Source organism: Dermacentor variabilis, chromosome 7 (assembly GCF_050947875.1).
Source record: "Dermacentor variabilis isolate Ectoservices chromosome 7, ASM5094787v1, whole genome shotgun sequence".
NCBI classification, from domain to species: Eukaryota; Metazoa; Arthropoda; class Arachnida; order Ixodida; family Ixodidae; genus Dermacentor; species Dermacentor variabilis.
This window is the reverse complement of record NC_134574.1, coordinates 59560651-59583340: the sequence shown is the minus strand read 5'-3', so window position 1 is coordinate 59583340 and position 22690 is coordinate 59560651. Positions and strand designations below refer to the sequence as shown.

The 22690-nt window shown below is 44.0% G+C and overlaps 1 protein-coding gene across 1 annotated transcript in view; it reads left to right on the top strand.

Moving 5' to 3' along the window:
- LOC142589074 (uncharacterized) overlaps positions 1 to 20779 on the top strand; it is an 85562-nt gene extending 64783 nt beyond the window's left edge. Inside the window, exons 5-9 of the mRNA XM_075700858.1 lie at positions 2425 to 2555; positions 7883 to 7991; positions 14943 to 15119; positions 19520 to 19630; positions 20536 to 20779. Of these exons, the coding sequence (XP_075556973.1) occupies positions 2425 to 2555; positions 7883 to 7991; positions 14943 to 15119; positions 19520 to 19630; positions 20536 to 20703 (696 nt within the window). The 3' untranslated portion in view covers positions 20704 to 20779. The remainder of the gene's footprint in view (positions 1 to 2424; positions 2556 to 7882; positions 7992 to 14942; positions 15120 to 19519; positions 19631 to 20535) is intronic.
- Positions 20780 to 22690: the final 1911 nt, after the last annotated feature.

Sequence of the window (22690 nt, the reverse complement as noted above, 5' to 3'; positions counted from 1 at the left end):
ACGCCACTGCAGAAAATGTGTAGTCCCGACAGAGAGTTCCTATTGCGACGTCAAAATCGCTGCTACGATAGAAAGTTGTTGCGACTTCATAAACGCTTGTCGTGACAGAACGTTTCTGTTGCGACTGCAAAACTGTTCGTCGTCGCGACAGAATCTTTCTGTTGCGACGGCAAAATTTCTGTCGCACCATCAGAATCGCTGCCACGATAGAAAGCTGTTGTCACGATTTCAGAACTGTTGTTGTCGCGATAGGACGTTTATGTTGTGACTTTAGAACTCTTGGTCCTTGCGGCAGAATGTTTCTGTTGCAACGTCAGAATTTCTATCGCAGCGTCAGAAATGTCTGTCGTTACTACAGAAACGTCAAGAACTTCTGTCGTACCAAAGAAATTTCTGTGGTTGTGACAGGAATTCCTGTCGTCTTTTGCAAATGGGAAGTCCCTTGCTCCATTTTGTAACTTGCAATACATGCCATTTTTAAGATGTTCATTACAAAAATGAGAATATTTCTTAGACAATTTAACTTTTCACACTAATAATTACTACTTCAACTACTCTAGGTCGAAGTTTAGATTCGTTATATGTTCACAGGCGCTTTTTCCAGAACTTCTGGTAACCCAAATATAAAATACTTGCTATATCCTGAGCAAACCTGGTACATTTGGTTGTGTGAAAAGTTAAGTAGCTCCATCAGTTAGCTAGCTCGACGACCGAAAGCGATATTTTTTCAGTTCAATTCAATTTTGTTAATAAGTAATTTAGTATAAAAAGAGTTGTATACCAGAAATGGTCCCAAATTGAAAACTGCAGGATATACAGTTTGGTTATATTTTTCTATAATTATATGTTTAGGCATAATAGTCTCCACATTAGTAAACAGATAAAAATGCAAATTAGGATTGCAGAAAATAATGTCGACATCATTAGTCCTTTGGCAGTGTTCCTACGGAAATTTCTCCTCCTGAACACTAAACTGCAGTCATCATCTTGTTTTGATGTAGTTGCCTTGTATCATCGTGTTCCGAAATGATGTCTGTTACTTAGACTGTTTTTCTTGTTCTATTTTTGTTGTAGCCGTCATTGTTCGAGTATGAATGTGTACCGCGTTGTTGCTTAAAGAAGAACTTCAATACAACGTCATACGACCCCCCCCCCCGCCCCCTATAACCCTCTCAAAACGATTGCGGGTTATTGTAATAAATTGAAATAAATAAATCCATCATGGAGCGAAGAGGAGCAAATAGGGCACTGGACAGTAGCTGACGCTCTTGGGTTACAAGCGTGTGCAAAGGTTTCAAATGATGTGGAAGACTCGATGAGAGTGGTGCGCCTGATACATCCTGTAACGCTTTTAAAAAGGATGGGCCTTGTAATGGTGTTCTTGCATGATGTGCATATCTCGGGTGTAGGTTTCAAAGTTCTCGTACGTATATGCTACGTTCTCAAGGTCATAACACGCCGGTATTGTTTCGTCAGCGATTACTGAATACACGTACGACACTGTGGTGGGCCGGGCTAGTGCCAAAATGCACCAAGATATGCAGACAGTAGAGCACCAGAAGCTGAGGCAGTATGAAGTCTCCGAAGTTTTCATCTTAACGGTTACTGCGATTGAATTCACCCGGCTGGCGACTCGGCCCTCCTCAAGGCTGTGCAGCAGTCGCTGGTAGCTGTTTCAACTGAAGCCTTACTAATTCATCGCTGTTAACTAACCGTCACCATTCTTACCCAATAGACAATGCCCGAAGCATGGAGTTTATAACGTGTTTTCAGCTCTACAACCGCTACCGGCGCATGGAATCAGCGAAAACTTGGCCTTGGGGTTTCGCTTCTGTCATCCAAAAAGAGCCGTCATTGGGGAGTGAATTTAGAGAAGACCTCTTAAGCAGAAGTGCCATCTACACAATAAAGCTTTAACAATCTCTCGCGTGGGAAGCAGTATCTAAATTGAACATATCGGTAATGTACGGTAGTGTGCAGCTTTATATAGACACTGTAGCAAAATAACTGTAGCTCGGATATCGTGACCGGTGGTTCAAAACAGACAACTTTGCTGAAATTCAATGAAGAGGGAGGTAAATGTGAGCAAGTTTCAATTAGTTGTGACAGAAAAAGAAAAGGAATGGTGGAAACAAGTTTCTGCAACTTGAGCAATAAAAAATTGTAAAAGGAAGGCTTTTGCTCTATGCGATAATGTATAAGGTGTGGAGCCAAAGCTGTGCATCCCTGTGTGGGTGGAACCAACAATAAAATTCGTTTTCAAGTTGTCCCGTGGAACTGTACTCATCGCGATTCGTGTCGAACTACCGCCGATCTTCTTCGCAATAGCTGAAGGCGGATAAGCCGACAAAATGTGGCTACAGAACCTCATGAGATCCATATCCTTCAACTGACTTACTTCAGTATGCCTTTTCATTAACGCAGGACCTCAACAATATGCTAAAGGAAGTCGAAGTGACCGACTGCGCCGTCTTTCTTGGCGTAACCACAGAGGAACACATGTTCAAGGACGACATAGTTACAACTGCATTCAAGTCAGTCGTCACAAGTGTTAAGTACGTATACAATACAGAACCTTCAAAACCTACGGAACCATGCAGGTCGGAGATTCTTGCGGCACCTACCTGAAGCAATCTGTCGGGGTGGTTCATGCTCATGCTCACAGCTCTAAACTGCATAAAAAGTGCACCAAGGCCAACACAGCTCGAACTGCATGAAAAGTGCACCAAGGCCAACATTTGCAGATCAGCACATTTGTGAAATTTATCAAAGCATAAAAAACTCAAGTGATTTCGACAAAGAAAAAAAATCTATGATTCACAAGGAATATAATCGTCGTTTCAAAGCCATAATTTCTTAACCCCGGTTGTAATTGAGCATTTTCCTTCATTGGATATATCTGGTGCGTGAGCTTACTCAGTATTTTTGGTGCAGCATGGGAGGGAAAGCACTGCTACATATGTTAATGGTTTCTCTCAGGCTTTCCCTACTTGTGTTTTCTTATTGGTGACGTAATACTGCAGTGTTTCGTGTTGTACTGGGCAGGAAAGTGACCAAACGCTCATAGTGAACCACTATCTTTCACAATACATTAGCGAGGTACTCAACGCAACGTCGTGATATACTGGTGGACTCACCAGGTTTGTTTAATTGTAAACAACTTGGTTCTTTTATTTATGGTGTTCTCAGTGGGTGATCTTAATATTATGAGCATTTTTAATAAGCAGTGTACATTACTATAAAATTTTCTAACTCACAAAAAGAATTATCTAGTTGTATTGCATCGATATAGACCGCAACGCGCTGAGCAGCAGTAATCCACAGTCGTCGTAGAATTAGCGCTTACGAGCTATACATTAAAAGTGACATCACATGTGGTGATTCAGATGAGCCAAAAAAGAGGCATTTTGTTTCCAAGAAACTGTATTCAAATGCGTTCTTCTATTTTGCATTTTAGCATCGTGTGAAGCATTACGAGTAATCGGATACTTTACCCATGTGCACAATTCATCCTTCCACATTAATTTCCTAGCTTTTTTAAACCTACGCAATGACGGCTAAAATGCAGACCGCATGTGAAAACCGTGCACGCTACGAGAAATCCGTACCATATTTTTTCAGCCTCCGTAGGCCCAAACATCGAGCAACGACGCCAATCCCACGCTCTGTTTATTGAGTTAACCGATTCTATTTCTGGTGTTTGCACGTAACGTTTCTTGTTCCGAGAAGGAATTTGCAAACAATGAAATTGTCCGTTTTCACGCGCAAACGGCTTGGCAAAAGTTATGTGTGGCGCTCTATGACCATAGATGCCGCCCATGAAATTCATAGTCTATCACAGGAACTACTGAAGGAACAGAACTCGATCAGTACAAAGAACTCCTCCCATGAACACGTCGCACTCTCCGGGCATTCACCGGGATGTGCCGAACAGCGTCGTTCCTATAACCTCTTCCTTATACAAGCTCAAGCAGACATGCCTTCTAATAAATGTTTTTATTAATGCAGATATCGCTTAGAATGCACGACTGTCAAACAAAGCTGCGGGTTTTAAGGATTCTGTTGACTGTTAATTCATTACCTTGAAAACACCGGTTCTTACAGCAGAGACCATGGCTTTGTGAGAATTGCACCCAAAATCATATGGTGCGCGCCCAGCAAGGATATCAGAAAAGAACAGCGCATAGTCTCTGTGGGCTGCCTGCAATACTGTCAGCTGTGCTCTTCTATATAAATACACAACGCAGCCATTGTCAATGTGCTTGGCGCTAAAAAGCCCATACAAATTGTCACGCTCCGACTCAGCGGGACAGCCCAGTGGTTATTGTGTCTGTCTCCCAAATGCACAGTGCAGCAGGGGCGTCCTCGTTATCCCCATTTGCAGTGGTGGGCATACTTTTGGTTTTGTGATGAGTTGGGGCCCTGTATCATATATTTTTCACGCATGTACAAAACATACCGGATTTAGGCAATCAAAATTTGCCGAGCAAGCTATACTGCTGGAGCCCTACGACCCTACGAGGAAATTTCTCGTCGTCAGCGCAGCAAATGCTTTGCTTTACAGCATTTCTGTGCGCCTTATCAAACCGTGGGCTACAGCAACATCCCTTTTTTCGAACACTGGTGATTACTTCAACTTCAACTTTGCTTCTTCCTCTACACCTGTGTTTTATTTGCATCTCATTGTATGCTTGGTGCCTGACAATATAGGCATCGAGGGTAATGTGCTAGCAGACCAAAAGGCTACAACAATTACATTGCAAGCTACTCCTACCGCTGCTGTCTCTGCTACAAACCTGAAACGTTTTTTACGAAAGAAAATTTGAAGTCGCTGGATACGCTTGTGGGACGCTAAAAGAAATAGGCTTGACTTAATTAGGCCACATTTAGATTTCTGGTACTCCACAACGAAAACATCACGAACTTATATCCTATTCTTTCATCTCATCCAAAGAACAGAACTATATGACACACATATGACACGCAGAGTTGCTGACTGGGTAAAACCCACCAACATCTGGTAGAGTCAGTTAGAGGCTAACCGTCCTCCAGGTTTTCTAGAGTGTTGGGAAGCAGAAACAGAGAGAAACATTTTCTTCTAGCATGTCGCTATTATTTCCCTCTCCATCCCATTATGTTTCTTGTTGAAGATCCACTTTTTTTTCATACGAAGACAGTCCTGGGTTTCTTTAACGATGTTGTATTACGTACCCTCACTACGGCATGCCTCATAATCAGATCGTGGTGCTCGCACGCAAAATCTCATACTTAAGAAAAAGCACGCCCCTTCTAGTCCGTGAAGATGGTCGAATTGCGAGGCTGCCTTAGTTACACTGACTGTTACACCGACTGTTACATCAAGCAAATCAAACTTCGCAAGCAGTCTATATGCGTTATTGACTTCTGCGTTAAAGTACTTGTACGTCGAGATTGACTTCGCCGCTAACATTCGGCAATATCTCATTAAGGGTCTTAATGGCGTTTTCTTTTGGTAATTTCTTTATTGGCGTCATGTACGCCGTTTATTGCGCAACAACGGTGCAGGCAAAGGCTAACTGCCATGCAAAGCACTGCGTTCTAGGAATTCTGATAGGCGTTGCTGCACGTTTCTAGCATATCGGGGAGGGTTTCGTGCATGTACTTCGCAAAACGATTCGACGGCAGTTGGTGTCCCTGGTGCCTTGCACTGACTTGTATACCTCGATGTCACGCTCGATTCCGTGCGCTACATAGTAAAATGAGCTCCTTAAGGCTGATGCGGTGCTGAAAATTAAATTTTAAACCTTTGCATGGACATTTATAAGTTTACAGGTTGATGCATCTTGCCTTAAGTAAGCATGCTAAATTTCATTAATACAAACGAAATAGAAAATAATTTATGGCTGTCATACGGGCCCAATACACATGTCACTTGAAGAAAACTATGATTTGAGAAGTATGGAAGACACGAATTCGTTTTGCTAGATACAATACTGGGTGGTTATAATACTGGGCCAGGTCAGTCGTGGCTGTTTCACTACATTTCTCTAACAATATGAGTACCTTGAGGCGAAGTTAGTTTTTTTCTTTGTCAAATTAATCCCATATATGCAATTATTTTTGGTGTTAATAAAATATTTAAAAATTGAGAAAGTACCTAATCTTGTTCCTGACAAAACTTGAACACGAAAACTGCTTGCGAAGGCAGGTTCTGGTGAGGCAGTTTGGAAATGTTAGTTTTCCTGAATGTTTTCCTGCGCCAAAATGTGCCAGTTGAGAAAAAGGAGTAAATGATTTCTGAACACGCTATATAACTTTAACACCAAAAATAATTACGTAGGCTGGACCATCCTCTTCAATTTTAAGCTGCTTTGCGGCAACTGCTCATTTGCTGTACACTTGCGTGCAACAGGTAATATATTTGCAACATAGCACTCTCATCTTGCGCTCCAAGTCATCTTGATAACGATATGTAGGTGTAAAGCGATGTCCGACAAAACTGAAGCAGTGTGACAGTAATATCGAAAAGATGTTGCACGCTAGATATTGAAAAGAATTTCTAAATTGGGCGTTTATGCATTACACGGATGTACATGAAATAGGTAGAGAAAATAGTCACTACAGACTAAAGAATTGTTTCTTTTACGTGCCAAAACCACGATTTGATTACGAGGCTGCGTCGTGTAGGGTACTCCGGATTCATTTTGAGCACCAGGGGATGTTTAACGCGCCCCCGATGCAGGGGACACAGGGGTTTTCGCATTTCGTCGCCCATCGAAATGTGGCCGCCGTGGCCCGAATTCGATCCCGCGACCTCGTGCTTAGCATTGCGCTGTCAAAGCTGCCGAGAAGACACAGCGGCACAACAGACAGGAAATATTAATGCTCTATCTATTTCATTGCACTGCATTGGGGGAAAAATGTCATTACATTCTCATCGAACAGTCAATGTGCTGATTCGCTTTGGATTTTGTTAGAGTAACTGTAAGAAAAAAAGATCCTATTGAGTAAAACACACGGAAATGACAATACTATTGTCTCCACTACATACGACTGGAAGGCACGAAGACGCAGATTTCCAGAATTATTTTAACCCATCTTGAAACATTGTGGGATATCACATATCAATATCGAAATGATTTATTGAATGAATTATGTGCTGCGGATGTTCAACTAAATCGAATATACGTTTCGCACCGTTTCTGATAGGCCGGCTGTATTTTGTTCACTGCTTTTTTACGAACAAATAATGGTGTTGGAAGGACTTAGATCAAGGATGCATTTGCGTTGTGAGGTAAGCGAAGTGAGCTATGAGTTTTTGTGTGTCACAAATAAACACCTGCACCTAATGTCTGCTCCGAAGCGATTTGTGGTGCTTGTATGAGATGCAATTTGCATGTAATCACGCGACTTGATTTGGTCTGTCTTTGCACTTCTATTTGTCTGCCAAAAAGAATTCGTTATAGCACGTCTATTAGGATTATCACCATGCCGCCATTTATTTTCAATCACAGTGCATTATACTCGATCAAAGATGTAGCTCAGCTGGCGCGTAAACCTCCCGGACTACTGATTGCTTATGGACTTGGAAGCCAGAACCATCCAATGCAAACTGAATACTGTAATTTCTCGCGCGTATATCACGCTCTAATGTTCATCTAATGTTTATCAATGGATCTCTGGCTCCTTTATTCGTACTGACAATGGCGTCTTAATATTCACACATTACAACTCAGGAATACAGAAGTGAAATTAAATTACAATAGTGATGAAGGTATCAGTCGCATTTTAATGAAAATTTGTTTAGATTTTCTTTTTACATATGCTATTTTTTATATACACTGCATTACTCCAACCTGTATACTTGCGTCCTAAAGCTTTGGCGAAAAACATCCTCACGCAGAGTGCACCTCTTGATCATCGAGAACAACCAACTGAAACACGACGACTGCCTGGGTAGCCCGATCACAATGTGGACCAATGAAAGTACCATCGCCTTTGACGAAGCGCAGGTGAGCGCCTTCAGCTACTTCCACTTTCCGCGTGTTTGGCTTTTTCAGTGGATTCCGTTACACTTCTTCGCTTAGCACTGTTTGTGGGATCGGATTATCAGTCGGAAATATTCCTGGAATAGATAAGACAGCAGCTGTAAAAGTGGGGGGGGGAGGGTTCTATATGACGCAACGCTTCATGACGCCTACGCACTGCCGCCACATCAGGGTGCTGAGTGAGGTCGGTCCTTGCTGGGGGAAATGATGTCTCTCAACTTTTATTACCTTTATCTTGCAACTTCTACACTTCAACTAAAAGGTACAAATAGCTTCCCCAATGTTGTTCTTGCCTTCATTATTTGTTGACTGCGTCTTCAAACAGCAACTTAAAACGCTTACTTTGGTATTTTGAGACCGTCTACTGGAGATGGTTAAATACTACCCGGGCAAGGATGGTAGACGGCAGGCCGAAAAATAAATATTGAATGACAAGCAATTTGTATTTTGCCTAATATTTCAGTTCGTAAGTGCATGCCATTTATTATTATGTTAATTGCCACTCCAACTAATTGCTTAGTTCAGGTGAAGCATTTTCACGCTTCGAAATCACTCATTTATTTTTAAGGCGAAGAACTTCAGTTCCTGATCCACATGATCAGCAAATCAGTAGTGCTTCTTGCTCCACATTAAACAGCTGCAATTGGAAACTTTCCGTAGCCCGTCGACAAGAAAGCAATGCGCAGGTCTCTTTGCCTGTGTGCCTACTACTGCCACTTTGTCAGTAACCTCTCCCGCATCTCCGCGCCTGCTACTCTCCTCTCGAAATCGTACGTAAAATTTAATTGGGAAACACCGCCAGTCGCGGCATTTGCGGAATTAAACCGAGGCCTACCGCCACCACAAATACTCGCCCACTTCGAAGAAGACACTAGTACCAAAATCCACTTGACGCAAGCACCGTATGCCTTGACTTTGTCCTAGTCCAGAGGAAACAAGGAGTTGAAAGGAGTCATATATACCGCTAGCTAGTCGCTGTGGAAAGAAGAATCCCATTTTAACAACAGAAACTTTGTCATAATTTGGGCTGCCACACAATTTCACGTTTACATATTGGTATGCCGTTCAAAGTCGTAAGCGACCATCAAGCACTATGTTGGCTAGCCAAGTTAAAGGACCATTCAGGACACCTTGCATGATGGAGCCTCCGACTGCAAGAATTCGGCATGATGGTGGCATGCATGTCTAGACGAAGGCACTCTGACGCCGACTGCCTCTCATGCCTAGCTTTTAGCCGCAGCAGCAAGACGGCCAGCACGGCGACTCTTTCCTAGGAACAACTAGGGCATACGACTTCGCCGAACAGCAGTGAGCAGACCCGGAGCTTCTTTAAGAAGCCTTGTAAAATTGTAGACAAAGGGAAGACAGACTTTGTCTCATGAGTATTTCTGCGAAGATTTTCTTCTCCTTTATTGCAAGACGACGTCCACGTAAAGAAAAACTAATCGCCAGTCCGCACCAACCACCTTGTGATTGTGCCTGCAGCACTGCTTCTAGAGGTTCCACACGCACTTCATGATGGCCCGATGGCAGGGCGTCTTTGGCTCGCGAGGATTCAGGAGAAATATTATTTGCCATGCTTGAACGTCGACGTCAACCAATACGTCGATACTTCCCGAGACTGCCAGCAGCTGCAAGACACACCAAGAAGACCAGCAGGCCTATGTAGCCTCCTTGCCGACCGTTTCAGCATATCAGGATGTACATTTAACGGTCCTTTCCGAGGTCAGAATTTGAAAACAAATGAAGTGAGCGAGCAACAACCTTATTAATCATAGGGGTGAGGCGCAAGGGAGCCTAAGCTATGAAGGTTGCCAGGCTGTGCTTGGTGATAACGTTCGCATATCGTGCCAAGACCCGTGTCTGGAAACAAGTGGATCATCGTGGCCACCGACTACCTTACCTGCTACGCCGAAACGAAAGCCCTGCCGAAAGGTATGTGGCGGAAATGGCGGAGTTCATCCTCTAGAACTCCTTTCCTTCCTCTAGAAAGTCAAGCCATCCAACCAGCTCACAAGTCACCGGATGACAACATCCTGCCATCATCATCCGCAGCAGCAGTAGAAGCAGCCTGGTTACGCCCACTTCAGGGCAAAGGCCTCGCCCATATTTCTCCAACTACCCCGGTCATGTGCAAATTGTGGCCTTGTTGTTCCTGCAAACTTCTTAATCTCATCTGCCCACCTAACTTTCTGCCCCTCCCTGCTACGCTTCCCTTCCCTTGGAGTCCAGTCCGTAACCCTTAATGTCCATCGGTTATCTTCCCTCCTCATAACATGTCCTGCCCATGCCCCCCCATTTCTTTTTCTTGATTTCAACTAAGATGTCATTAACTCGCGTTTGTTCCCTCACCCAATCTGCTCTTTTCCTATCCCTTAACCTTACAACTATCATTCTTCTTTCCATAGCTCGTTGCGTCGTCCTGAATTTAAGTAGAACCCTTTTCGTAAGCCTCCAGGTTTATGCCCCGTACGTGAGTACTGGTAAGACACAGCTGTTATACACTTTTCTCTTGAGGGATAATGGCAACCTGCTGTTCATGATCTGAGAATGCCTGCCAAACGTACCCCTGCCTATTCTTATTCTTCTGATTATTTCAGTCTCATGATCTGGATCCGGGGTCACTACCTGCCAGAAGTAGATGTATTCCCTTACCATTTCCAGTGCCTCGCTACCTATCGTAAACTGCTGTTCGCTTCCGAGACTGTTAAACAACAATTTAGTTTCCTGCATATTAATTTTTAGACCCATCCTTGTGCTTTGCCTCTCCAGGTCAGTGAGCATGCTTTGCATTTGGTCGCCTGAGTTATACTAAGCAAGGCAATATCATCAGCGAATCGCAAGTTACTAAGGTATTCTCCATTAATTCTTATCCCCAATTGTTCCCAATCCAGGTCTCTGAGTACCTCCTGTAAACACGCTGTGAATAGCATTAGGGAAATCGTATCTCCCTGCCTGACGCCTTTCTCTAATGGGATTTTGTTGCTTTCTTTATGGAGGACTACGCTGGCTGTGGAGCCGCTATATATATCTTTCAGTATTTTTACATACGGCTCGTCTGCACCCTGATTCCGTAAAGCCTCCATGACTGCTGAGGTTTCGACTAAAGCAAACGCTTTCTCGTAATCAATGAAAGCTATATATAAGAGTTGGTTATAGTCCTCACATTTCTCCATCACCTGATGGATAGTGTGAATATGGTCTATTGTTGAGTAGCCCTTACGGAATGCTGCCTCGTCCTTTGGTTGACGGAAGTCTAAGGCGTTCCTGATTCTATTTGCAATTACCTTAGTAAATACTTTGTAGGCAACGGACAGTAAGCTGATCGGTGTATAATTTTTCAAGTCTTTGGGGTCCCCTTTCTTATGGATTAGGGTTATCTTAGCGTTCTTCCAAGATTCCGGTACGTTCGATGTCATGAGACATTGCGTATACAGGGTGGCCAGTTTTTCTAGAACAATCTGCCCACCATCCTTCAACAAATCTACTGTTACCTGTTCCTCCCCAGCTGCCGTCCCCGTTTGCATAGCTCCCAAGGCTTTCTTTACTTCTTGCGGCGTTACGTTTGGGATTTCAAATTACTCTTGACTATTCTCTCTTCCATTATCGTCGCGGTTGCCAATGGTACGGTATAAATCTCTATAGAAATTCTCAGCCACTTGAACGATCATCCATATTAATAATGATATTTCCGGCTTTGTCTCTTAACGCATACATCTAATTCTTGCCTATGCCTAGTTTCTTCTTCACTGTTTTTAGGTTTCCTCCGTTCCCGAGAGCATGTTCAATTCTATCCATATTATACTTCCTTATGTGAGCTGTCTTACGCTTGTTGATTAGCTTGGAAAGTTGTGCCTGTTCTATTCTAGCTGTAGGGTTACAGGATTTCATATATCGACGTTTCTTCATCAGATCTTTCGTCTCCATCTATAGATTACTGGCATCCGGTCTAACGGAGTTACCATCGACTTCTATTGTACATTCCTTAATGATGCCCATGATATTGTCGTTCATATATTCAACACTAATGTCCTCTTCCTTAGTTAAGGCCGACTACGATTTTGTAGCTTGATCCGAAATTCGTCTATTTTCCCTCTTACCGCTAACTCATTGATCGGCTTCTTATGTACCAGTTTCTTCCGTTCCTTCCTCAAGTCGAGGCTAATTCGAGTTCTTACCATCCTATGGTCGCTGCAGCGCACCTTGCCGAGCACGTCCACGTTTTGCATGATGCCAGGGATAGGGCACAGTATAAAGTAAATTTTATTTCTAGTCTCGCCATTCGGGCTCCTCCTCGTCCACTTTCGGCTATCGCGCTTGGGGAAGAAGGTATTCATTATCCGCATGTTATTCTGTTCTGAAAACTCTACTAATAACTCTCCCCTGCTATTTCTAGATCCTATGCCATATTCCCCCACTGAGTTGTCTCCATCCTGCTTCTTGCTGACCCTGGCATGAAGTCGCCCATCAGCATAGAGTATTTCGTTTTTGCTTTACTCATCGCCGATTCCATGTCTTCGAGAGAGGCGGTCATTGGTATCTGAACCTGGCAACGTTTAACACTAGAACGTTATCTAGTGAGGCGAGTCTAGCAGTGCTATTGGAGGAATTAGAGGGCAGTAAATAGGATATAATAGGGCTCAGTGAAGTTAGGAGGACGAAAGAGGCGTATACAGTGCTAAAAAGTGGGCACGTCCAGTGCTACCGGGGCTTAGCGGAGAGACGAGAACTAGGAGTCGGATTCCTGATTTAAGGATATAGCTGGTAATATACATGACTTCTATAGCATTCCCGAGAGGTTGGCAGGTCTTGTTGTGAAACTTAATAAGAGGTACAAATCGAAGGTCGTACAGGTTCACGCCCCTACATCCAGTCATGATGGCCAGGAAGTCGAAAACTTGTATGAACTTCCTACCACTCGCTGACACATGGTTTAACCCAACGTCTCAACGACATGCTCCTTGGCATGATAGCGAAGCAGGTCGACGTTGAAAGCGAGACGTGACCTTCGCTCACAACACCGCAGTGCTAAAAACAACAAAGATTGTACCGTTCAACCTGGTTTAAGGCTAGAAACCGACGACGACTCTCAATGCCATGTTGCCGTACACCACCGACATAGAGAATCTCGACGTCACCGGCTATCTGCAGAGCGCCCAAGAAGCACAACTCGTCCGACTGCGCATCAAGAACCAGCAAAGTACGGACAGCTGTCACTACAATCTTCAACAACGCTACGTAGAATACCTTCCCGGCGACCTTGTTTGAGTTCGGACCCAAATTTACCGACAGGGACTTAGTGCACACCTTTTGCGACGCTATTCAAGATGCTACAAGAATTAAATTATGCAAGTTTACCTGCCAAAACACCATCTTCTATGAGGCGCATATAGTGTGGACTCCGGAATAACTTGTATTAACCTGGGAGTTCTTTAGCGTGCATCTAAATCTAAGTACACTTGTGTATTCGCATTTCGTGCCCATCGAAATTTGGCCGCCGTCACCGAGGTTCAATCCAACGACCTCGTGCTTAGCAGCCCAACACCATAACCGCTAAGGAACCTCGGCAGATTACGGACCCTACAAGATTATCTGTTGCATTTGTGCACTGGACTGTGGTGTCGCGCCAAACGGTATAACGCAATCATAGCGGCGCCGTTCACAACTTAAGCCGTTATACCATCGGCAGCAAACTCTAAGACGTTGTTTACTTTTGTTATATTTGTTTTTGTATGTGTGTTTAGTTTTTGCTCTCGTGTTTGTAGCATCGGTATGATGCTTTTTATGTGGGGGCCATTGACACGATCTCTTGCTTATCTTTACCAGATGACGGGATTTCACCGGCAAACGAATATTAATGGTTCTGGCTCATGCGCAAGGTGCGCCTTTCTACATCGGAAGTTTCTCTAATGTTATTCATGGTCCTATCTGTTCCCTATGTTGTTTCGGGCCCTTGTGTGATGAAATTATGTGTGCGACGCGAATGCTGCTGTACATTCTAGAAATTACGCGAGCATCAGCGATTACGATGGAAGCTTCCTTGTGCCATTTATAAATAGCCGACTTGTTTGATCCGCAGATCACATTTCGACGACCACCGACTGTGCTCGCAACTATCGTTGTTCTTTAGAGTGTAGCTTCTTCTCTTTGGTACAGGTTCACCCAATATTGATAAGGTTTTGAATTCACACTTTTTAAAGTTTGTTACACTACGCCGTCACGACAGTGTGACGATATTCTTGTGCGCGGAGGGACTTTGGGAGCACAAGCCTACAATTTTTTTTAGAGCGCAGCTCGTAGGCGCCCGTTCTTGCAGCGAGCGCCTGTTCTTGCGGTTTTGAAAAGATGTGCTCTTATATAACATCGCATTGTTAATATGACGCTTGCGTACATTTTGACTATTTCAAGATCTGTGCAATTACACAAATGTACATCGCTTGAAATAATTAGTCAATGTGCATCGGCTCGCTGTTTGTGGTCTCGACTGTGCTCTTGTCGGTGAAATCACTAGTAATTTCACTGGTGCCACATGTGCGTTATTTTTGATACCAATGCGCATTTGTCGAAGAACCCAAATCGCTTCCGCATAGAATCCGAGGGCTTATGTGTCAAGCACTCCGTGATTGAAGAATGTTACATCGTTGCTCTATTGGATCTTAAGGCCACATTAGGCGCTATCTCGGTATTTGATAACACCTGTGCGCTCCACATTCAATACTACGTCCCAATTCGTGACCCCGTGTTAAGACTGCACTGCCTACGGGGTCGGTCCGCAAAAACAAGTCAGGCGCCGGATAGTTAAAAACAGGCATACATTCAGCAAGAATGTTTCACGTTAAATGTGTCCTCCCCGCCGCTATTGGCAGCACAGCGAACCCTACGTCACTATGTGTTGCCTTGCTGCTGGCTTCGCAGGCGACCGCCGCCTGGATGACGCATTCGGGCATGAGTCCAGCTTTGACCCACACCGCGGTAGCCTTCTCCTCGTGGATACCGGCCATGCAGTTTATACGGAGCGCCGACACTACCGTGCCAACTATGAACGGCACCAGGCGGTGCTTCGTGTTCAGCCTCAGCCCATACGACAAAATGGTGCATCATTTTCAAACACTTTTCATTCCTCACAGCGTCGTTCACTCTTCGGTTGTAGCTAGAGTTCAGTGTTTTTTGTTTAAACATAAAGAAACCGATAAATGTCTGCCGAGATTAATTTGCCCAATCTGGGTTTAACTGAAAAAAGTCGGTTTCTTCAGCCTCCGGGTTCATAAATAACTGAATTACTTGAACGCTCCCCCCTATTATCGAGGACGCGTCGAGACCTCCGCGAGCATGCATCAGGTACCCCTCCTGGAGCCACCAGGACGGAGGCGGAATAATTTGTGAGGGAACGGTCGAAGTATATTTCGACAATCCTCACAAAGTTAGAATCGGCGGACACGCTTGTGGGATATCTACTTTGTGCTCGAGCTACAGCTAGGAAGAATCATGCAGGGGTGGGCCGAGGAGGACCGACGATACCTCATTGAAGTTGCTAACATGCTGACCGTGTGGACGAAGAAAAATGGTCCGAAAATTGCAGTCTTGCTGTAAAGTTGTGGCACAAAAGTGTAATGACAGTGTCAAAAGAACGTTTTGCGTAGCATCGGGCACAGCGCTGCACTAACAACATTCTGGTTCTGACGGGTGTATAACTGACACAAATGTGAAGCCTGAAGTGCCCCGTGATTTTTCGATCTATGAGAGAAACCTTAAGCTTGCTGTTGCTGGCACTGACTAGATACAAGTCTTGCAGCAAGAGCCAAGTGAATATCTGCAGTACGCTCTCCTTGAAAATTTCCTATTGTCTTTTGGCGATTACATCTGATCGATTGGTCAACATAAGCTACTGCGGCCCATCGCCTCCTTGGCTTGCCAGTTTTGTTGAAGTGTAAATGTTGAGATGGGCATCCTGTAAAGTAGCTGTGATAAAGAGACAAGCGAGGGCGCGTATGAACGGTGAAAACCAGGGCAAAGCCTTGCGTGCGTATTACCATCGGAAAGTAATCGCGACTTGATTTTAAGTGAAATGCACGTTACTGTGTGGAGTCAATATCTAAATGACATGTTCACTTGTACGCATGTGTTTCTTAATTCTTGTTCCAGTTTCGCGAATAAACGTGCCATTTTGTGCCTGTAATTTTACATAATCTTATTTTACAAGGAATGCTAAAATGACAATACACACTTCACGAAAATAAAATGGAAACTTGTTTTGTTGTATACATAGCGAAAAAAACGGAAAATATGCGTAAAAAATAACGAAAGCAGAAACGTACACCCAATTTAAACGCAATTGCAACCAAAAACACTCAACCGCAGTTATAGCTGCTAGGGCACCAGAAGAATTCAGAACCAGGACAGCATCTTATAGCGATGCCTTCCGCTCGATTCTATTCCACTCTTCTCAACCGCCATTCAGGGCTGGCCAATACCACTGATAGAGCAGGCGGAGCGTCGCCCGTACCACTGAAGAAGCGTAAAAAAGAGCGAGAAGAAATAACGTCAGAAAAAGCGCCGCGACAGATTACTGCTTTTGCTAGTATGCCCACATCATGGCAATGTCACCATTTATGCTGTTAGAATATATGAACGGAAGAGTACCAACAGCTAATCTCGGTTTCTCTCAGACTTAGCTGGAAGAGCACTGACCTAGGCTCTGTAAAATTCAATCTACAAATGATTGCAGAGTCCGTCTGGTAAAATGAGTGTGGCGACTGTGAACTGTGAAAAAATAGAGCACGTCCTAGCGCAGGTTTCTGACATATTCAAAGTTATTTTGTGCAAGGCTATCCACAATAAATACAAAAACTGATGAAGCGAGCTTTTTTGCCCTTGTATACTCGGTACACCGGAAGTTATTTTGTGGTAATGATTAAACGTAGGGTAAAAAAACGTAAGCTGTACGCAATAATAATACTGCTTGTTTTATCCCGTTTGCATGATTACTGAGCACTGTTAAAATTACGTAAAACCAATGTAACGCTCATGCAGGAGCCTGCGAATTCCATATTCCAACCATATTCTTTGGGCATATTTATACAGTTGCACTTTAATTCAGCGAATATTTGTCTTTGGCCACTGTTCAATTATTTTCATGGTTGGCCAGGGTGCTATTGTGGATGCACCACCGAACGACTGTAGAACGAACTCACGAATATAAGAAACCTACCCATATAACGAAATATTTTCTTCGTACCCAGCCGAAGCCCCAACATTCATATGCATACTGAGCATCACTACAGCCATACCACGAACAAAGAATTGGCCTCTGCAACATTAAAATTTAGACGTCCCAGAGAGCCATTTATTGTTTCACAACGAAAGATTCTAGGGACCTGTCCCGTCGCTGCAATCCTCGTTATCTAACATGGAAAGTGGAAAGTACGGCGTAGAAGTTTGATGAGGAATGCACGCGTGTGTTTTATGATGAAACGACAACAATACCTGATGCCTTTTTGGGACCGTACAGAATCTTTAAAAATTGCCTATGGCAGGTAGAATAATTCTAGTCAGTGAGATGCATCACTCAAAGAAGTGGTCCTTAGTACACGAAAAATTATAATCATAATCAGCACACGAAATGTGCAGAATCGCGTTATTATCGCAAATATGTTAAATAACATTTCAATTAGTTACTTTAAGCGATCTATTGCAATTTACGAATTACAGCCGGACAGTTCCCTAGGCGTATCTACTTTGAACAAATTTTCAGGATGACACCAGTTTCTGGCTATTCAGTTCCCAAGCGCGCGACGAAATACGCGAGTGTTTTATCTAATATTGCGTTTCAGTGCATAAAACGATGCTTACTTAAAGAAGTAAGTGAAACAACCATGCATTTTTACATCAAGTTTGACTGCGTATTTCTCTATAAAGATGCGATCTTTATGATTCAATCTAAGTGCATATGCCTTGGGAACTTATAAGCTCAATTTCGTAGATTGAAGTATGTGCCTCAAAATAATTACTTATAAAGGTAATCAGTGATTTCTTGTTATTTGTGACTTATGCGTTTTGCTTTCTCGTGCTAGTAATCTCCGCCGCTTCTAGTAATCTAGCGTAAGGTTCAAAATATGACTCCTTTTACGGTTAATTTTCCAAAATTCTGTATAGCCTAAAAAGCACCCTCTATTTCGGCAACGTATCTGCCGCCTGCAGCCTGTAGCTTGTAAAAAAAGGAACTCTGTAGTCGCAAAATGTTCGAGTTGCCAGGTGCTGCCCGAAGAAATCAACGCCGGTCAACTCTGCAAACTACAAGGGCGATCATATCAACAAATCTTGGCAGGGCAGAGAGCTACCTGGGTTTAACCTATTAGGAGTTATCAAGATAACGCAAAGTTCATCCGGCAGCTGCCAGCACTTCTTTTCAGTCGGTACCCGTCGCGCATACGGTCGACCGAGTCGTGGAAAATAAGAGTTGTCACGTCTTTCTCTAAGCATCTCTAGAATTTCCTGACAAATAAAGATTTCCGTTCGTTATACGCGCTGTGCCCACGCTGTTGCAGTGGTACCCAGCTCGAATTTTTTTTAAACTTTCGCATTCATTGAAATCAGAACGGTGGATTTTAGACCTTTACAGTGAAGTGACCCGTAAATGAAGTTTGATTTTCTTTATCTTATGAAGCTTTTCCTTATAGATGCTTTTAACTGCAGCTCTGTCATACACACGTGCGCGAGAACTTTGTGGCGTCTGAAGGTTTACATAGTTTTGCTCGCGTTTCTCCGTAGCTAGAATCAAACCCAGGTGTAGCGTACCTTAGTAGCTCAAGAAGGCTAGAAGACTTTTTCTCACCATCCCGTTTCAAAGGGTAAGCCAGTGAATTACCATCACCATCATATTTATCATCAGTATCACCGTTGCCTGGGCTGGCGGTTGCCGGGCGTGTTCGCCGGCGACGTTCGCTGCACGTCTCTTGTCTAGATACGCCGTGTAATCTTGCATTCTCACCACAGTTTTCCTTAGACCAAGTCCGAGAGAGCGCGCTCTATGCAAGGTCAGATTGCGAATGCTTGGAAGAGTATTTTGCCTCTGTGAAATAAGCGAGGGCCGAAGGAAGCGAAGGTGCGCAGCCGTTGTCTCAACGCCATCGCTACAGTGTCGTTGGTTCGTTTTTTCGTGCCATCCTTATTGCGCCATCGTAGTGACGCTGTCGCGGTTCTGTATTTTAGTGTCGTCTTGGTCAGGCAGCCGTGCTCGTCGGACCACGAACATCTCAGTCAATGTCAGCCCTTCAACGTCACACCGTCGTCGTCACGCTGCCATGCCATCCACCAAAACATGTAAACGATAATCTGGACCGTCAAAATCGTTATCGATGCCAGCAGTTTGCTTCCGATGTATTGTTAGTGTGTTCATTTAATTTAGGAGGTTTGCAGAAGATATCGGCTTACTTTGATAACAGTCTCCGAAGGCTCCTACTCAATCATTATTTCTTGCTTTTTATCCTACGTAGATGTGCAGCCATCCAAGGAGATATCACAACGTGAGTGATATGTACTTCGCCAAGGACGAAACGATGCAAGGCGTCTACGTCTACGAGGATCCCGAGATCCTCAAGCAGAAGGTGACTACCTGTCGATTGGCGCTTACAAACTGCTCACAGCGCACATTATCCCTAGCCATGAAAGAGTATGGTTACAGTCAGACACTGCCAGCTATTAAGCATTCCCATTGCGGAGCTGGGATCAAGGCATCTTGACCAAGCTAACTTTGGTGACTATGCGTCAATATGTGGTGTATCTCTTCAAGCACTTTTGAACAGATGGCGATGCTTGATTTAGCTTAGGGCAAAAAAAAAAAGTTATCCTCTCAGCTACTCTGCCGGTGCTACAGGTGCGGGGAATACGGATCCTGGAGAGTGCTCATAGCGCCAATAGCTGCTATGAGTGCCTAACGCCCGCTCAACATCTATGTAACAAATAGGGGTGACCCCCGCGTCTTTTCCCGTCTTCTAACACGTCGCATTCCCAGTTGCGGAAGTGGTCCTAAATTAGGTTATATTCTTCTACATGTTGTGACAATTAATCAACACACCTGGTTCGTATTTATCAGTCTTCCTCACCACTCGGATTTTCTTGTTTACTAGATGGCACTGACATCGTATTGTGTTATTCAAGAATAGCATGTGCGCGAATAATGGAATTGCCCAAATATCAAACGAGACTGCTCTCTCGCACCTGTAAATAATGACTTTAACACACTTGGAACCAAACACTCTGTGACTTACTGCACATTATATGCATTACAAGAGCTATCGCGTCAAGAAAGTGATTCTTTGCGACCTTACTGAATAATAATAATGGGGCAACGAAATGAACCATAATATTTGTAGCCAAATTACGAACCCTTCTTACACCTTCTTTTATTCTTTATTCACTGGTAGCGGTTTGCCTAAATTGATGTATAGTTTTTTCTAGACGTAACATACACTGGCCTGTGTTTCAATTTTGTTTTCCGTTTTTCATTCAGGTTATGAAAGTCAGGCGTGCCATGAGCGGGACCACTACCAATGTGGGCTGGGCATTTTACGGTCTCGAGTACGAAGCCGATGACGCTGGCCAGTGCGGACGCCGCTACGACCGCATTCCGGCAGTTAAGACGGCGCTGCGGTCCTTGCGGGCCCTGCGTACCACTTAATCACGCTGGAGTGCAATCACCAGCGCAGAAACACATTTTTGCTCAGCAAGTTTGAGCATGATATTGGCAAAATTAAATGTGCAACATGCAAACTGTCTCGTCGCGTCGATTTTTGAGGTGGTTAATATGACAAGAAGGGATTATCGTAAATTGTGAACAGATGCTGGAAGTAGCTACAAAATTGTTTTGTTTTTTTCGTTCAAATTTGTTGGTGTTGTGCGCTCCGAACAAAGTGTACGGAAAGTACTACGCACAAATGCAGCCCAGGTTAGGTGAGCTTGCGCATAACTTCTGAGTCATCAAAATTCCTTTTTTTTCTTCCACTAAAGATATTGCGAATGATTTGAAGTTTTCATAAGTACATTAAACCGAAGAAGTTGCTCCGTCATGATAAACTTAACTTCCTATTACAATGTAAGTAGCGAAGTTCCAACTCTTTAGCGAGCTGCAGGCGCATGGCAGGTTTTCTTTTGGGAGCAACCACTGAATACTGTGGTTAAAAAGGTTCCCGTGGACAATAGTCTCAGATTGAGTATGCACGGGACCTTCATTTACGCCGAGATGCAAGGTTCTCAACAAAAACGTGGACAGTGCATATGCAGAACGACATCATCCCTCCCGTCGTCTTTGCCCAGTGATGGCTCCTTCCTTTTGCCTTTAGTAGACGCGTAGCATTACCCCCGAGGGTTGAAGCGCCATCTCGGCACAGCTATACATGCTTTTTCAGATTGAGGGTGGTAGGCTTTGAGCTGGAAGCGTCAACAAATGGCCAAGCACTGGCATTTGTTTTAGCTAAAATTTAGCTAAAGCCTTGCTCGACGTAAAATAGCCAGTATGGTTAACAGGCGCACAAGGCTTGTCGCGAAAATGGTAGGAAATAGTATCATGTCGTCCAAGTAAGATAAGCAAGTGAACCATTTCAATCTTGATGCGGCATGTGCATCAGCGCTTCAAACAATGCTGGCTCATTGCACAGGCCATAAGCCATGATCTTGAATTGTTAAAGACCGTCAGGCGTGAGGAACACAGTCTTCTCACGATTCATATGTTCACAGCGATTTTCCTTGTAGCTAGATCGAAGGTCCAGAGACTGAAAAGAAAGGGGAACTTTGGAGGCCGTTCAGGATGTCATATATACGAAAGAGTACATGTACCGGCTTTTCGTAGTCACCTTCTTGACGTTTCTATAATCGATGCAGAACCACCACGTACCTTATTGTTTGGCTAATACGACGGGTGACGCTCATGGGCTCAATGATGTACTTAGCTAGCATCCTGGTCACTTTCTCAAGAATGACTTCGCTTTCTTGCATGGACCCACGTTCAGTTCGAGCGCGAAATGGCATAGTCACGGCTGTTTATTCGGTGAGTGTCAATGCGTGGTCTAAGTAGCGACTACGAGTGTCAGAAATTTCATTGTAAGAAGGGAAAATGCAGTAGGGGGCGTCAGCCAACACAGGCAAAAGGTCTGATGCAATCATGTTCTGTAAATGGTGTTGGAAGCGGCTGATTCCGGACCTTTGCTTTGATCAGGAGAAGGCGCTATAGTAATATCTTCTACTGTGTGATCTTTGACACCGCTGGGCTGGCCAAGCCATATCTGTCGTGGCAGCACACATGGGTTAAGCCCAATGTTTAGGACCTGAAGGAACATGATGTCTGCAATCGTGACGACGCTATGTGGGAGAATAACTTGACCCGTCAACTGCACGTCAGACAATGGTTTGACATAATAGTCGTCATTAGAGACAGCACAAGTGGATGACATGGAAACATACGCGGCAGCTTAAGACGGTAGAAGAACAAAAGCCGTGGGGCTTAGACGTTCGACGCGTGTTTCATGGGCATGGGATAGAGCAGGACGGTCAAGGGGGAGTGTACTAGGTGAACAATGAATCAGGCCATAGTGCGCCGAAGAGAAGTAGAGGCCGAGTATAATATCATGGGGGAGCGAGCGAGGACGCCCAAAAGTACGACCATGTGACGA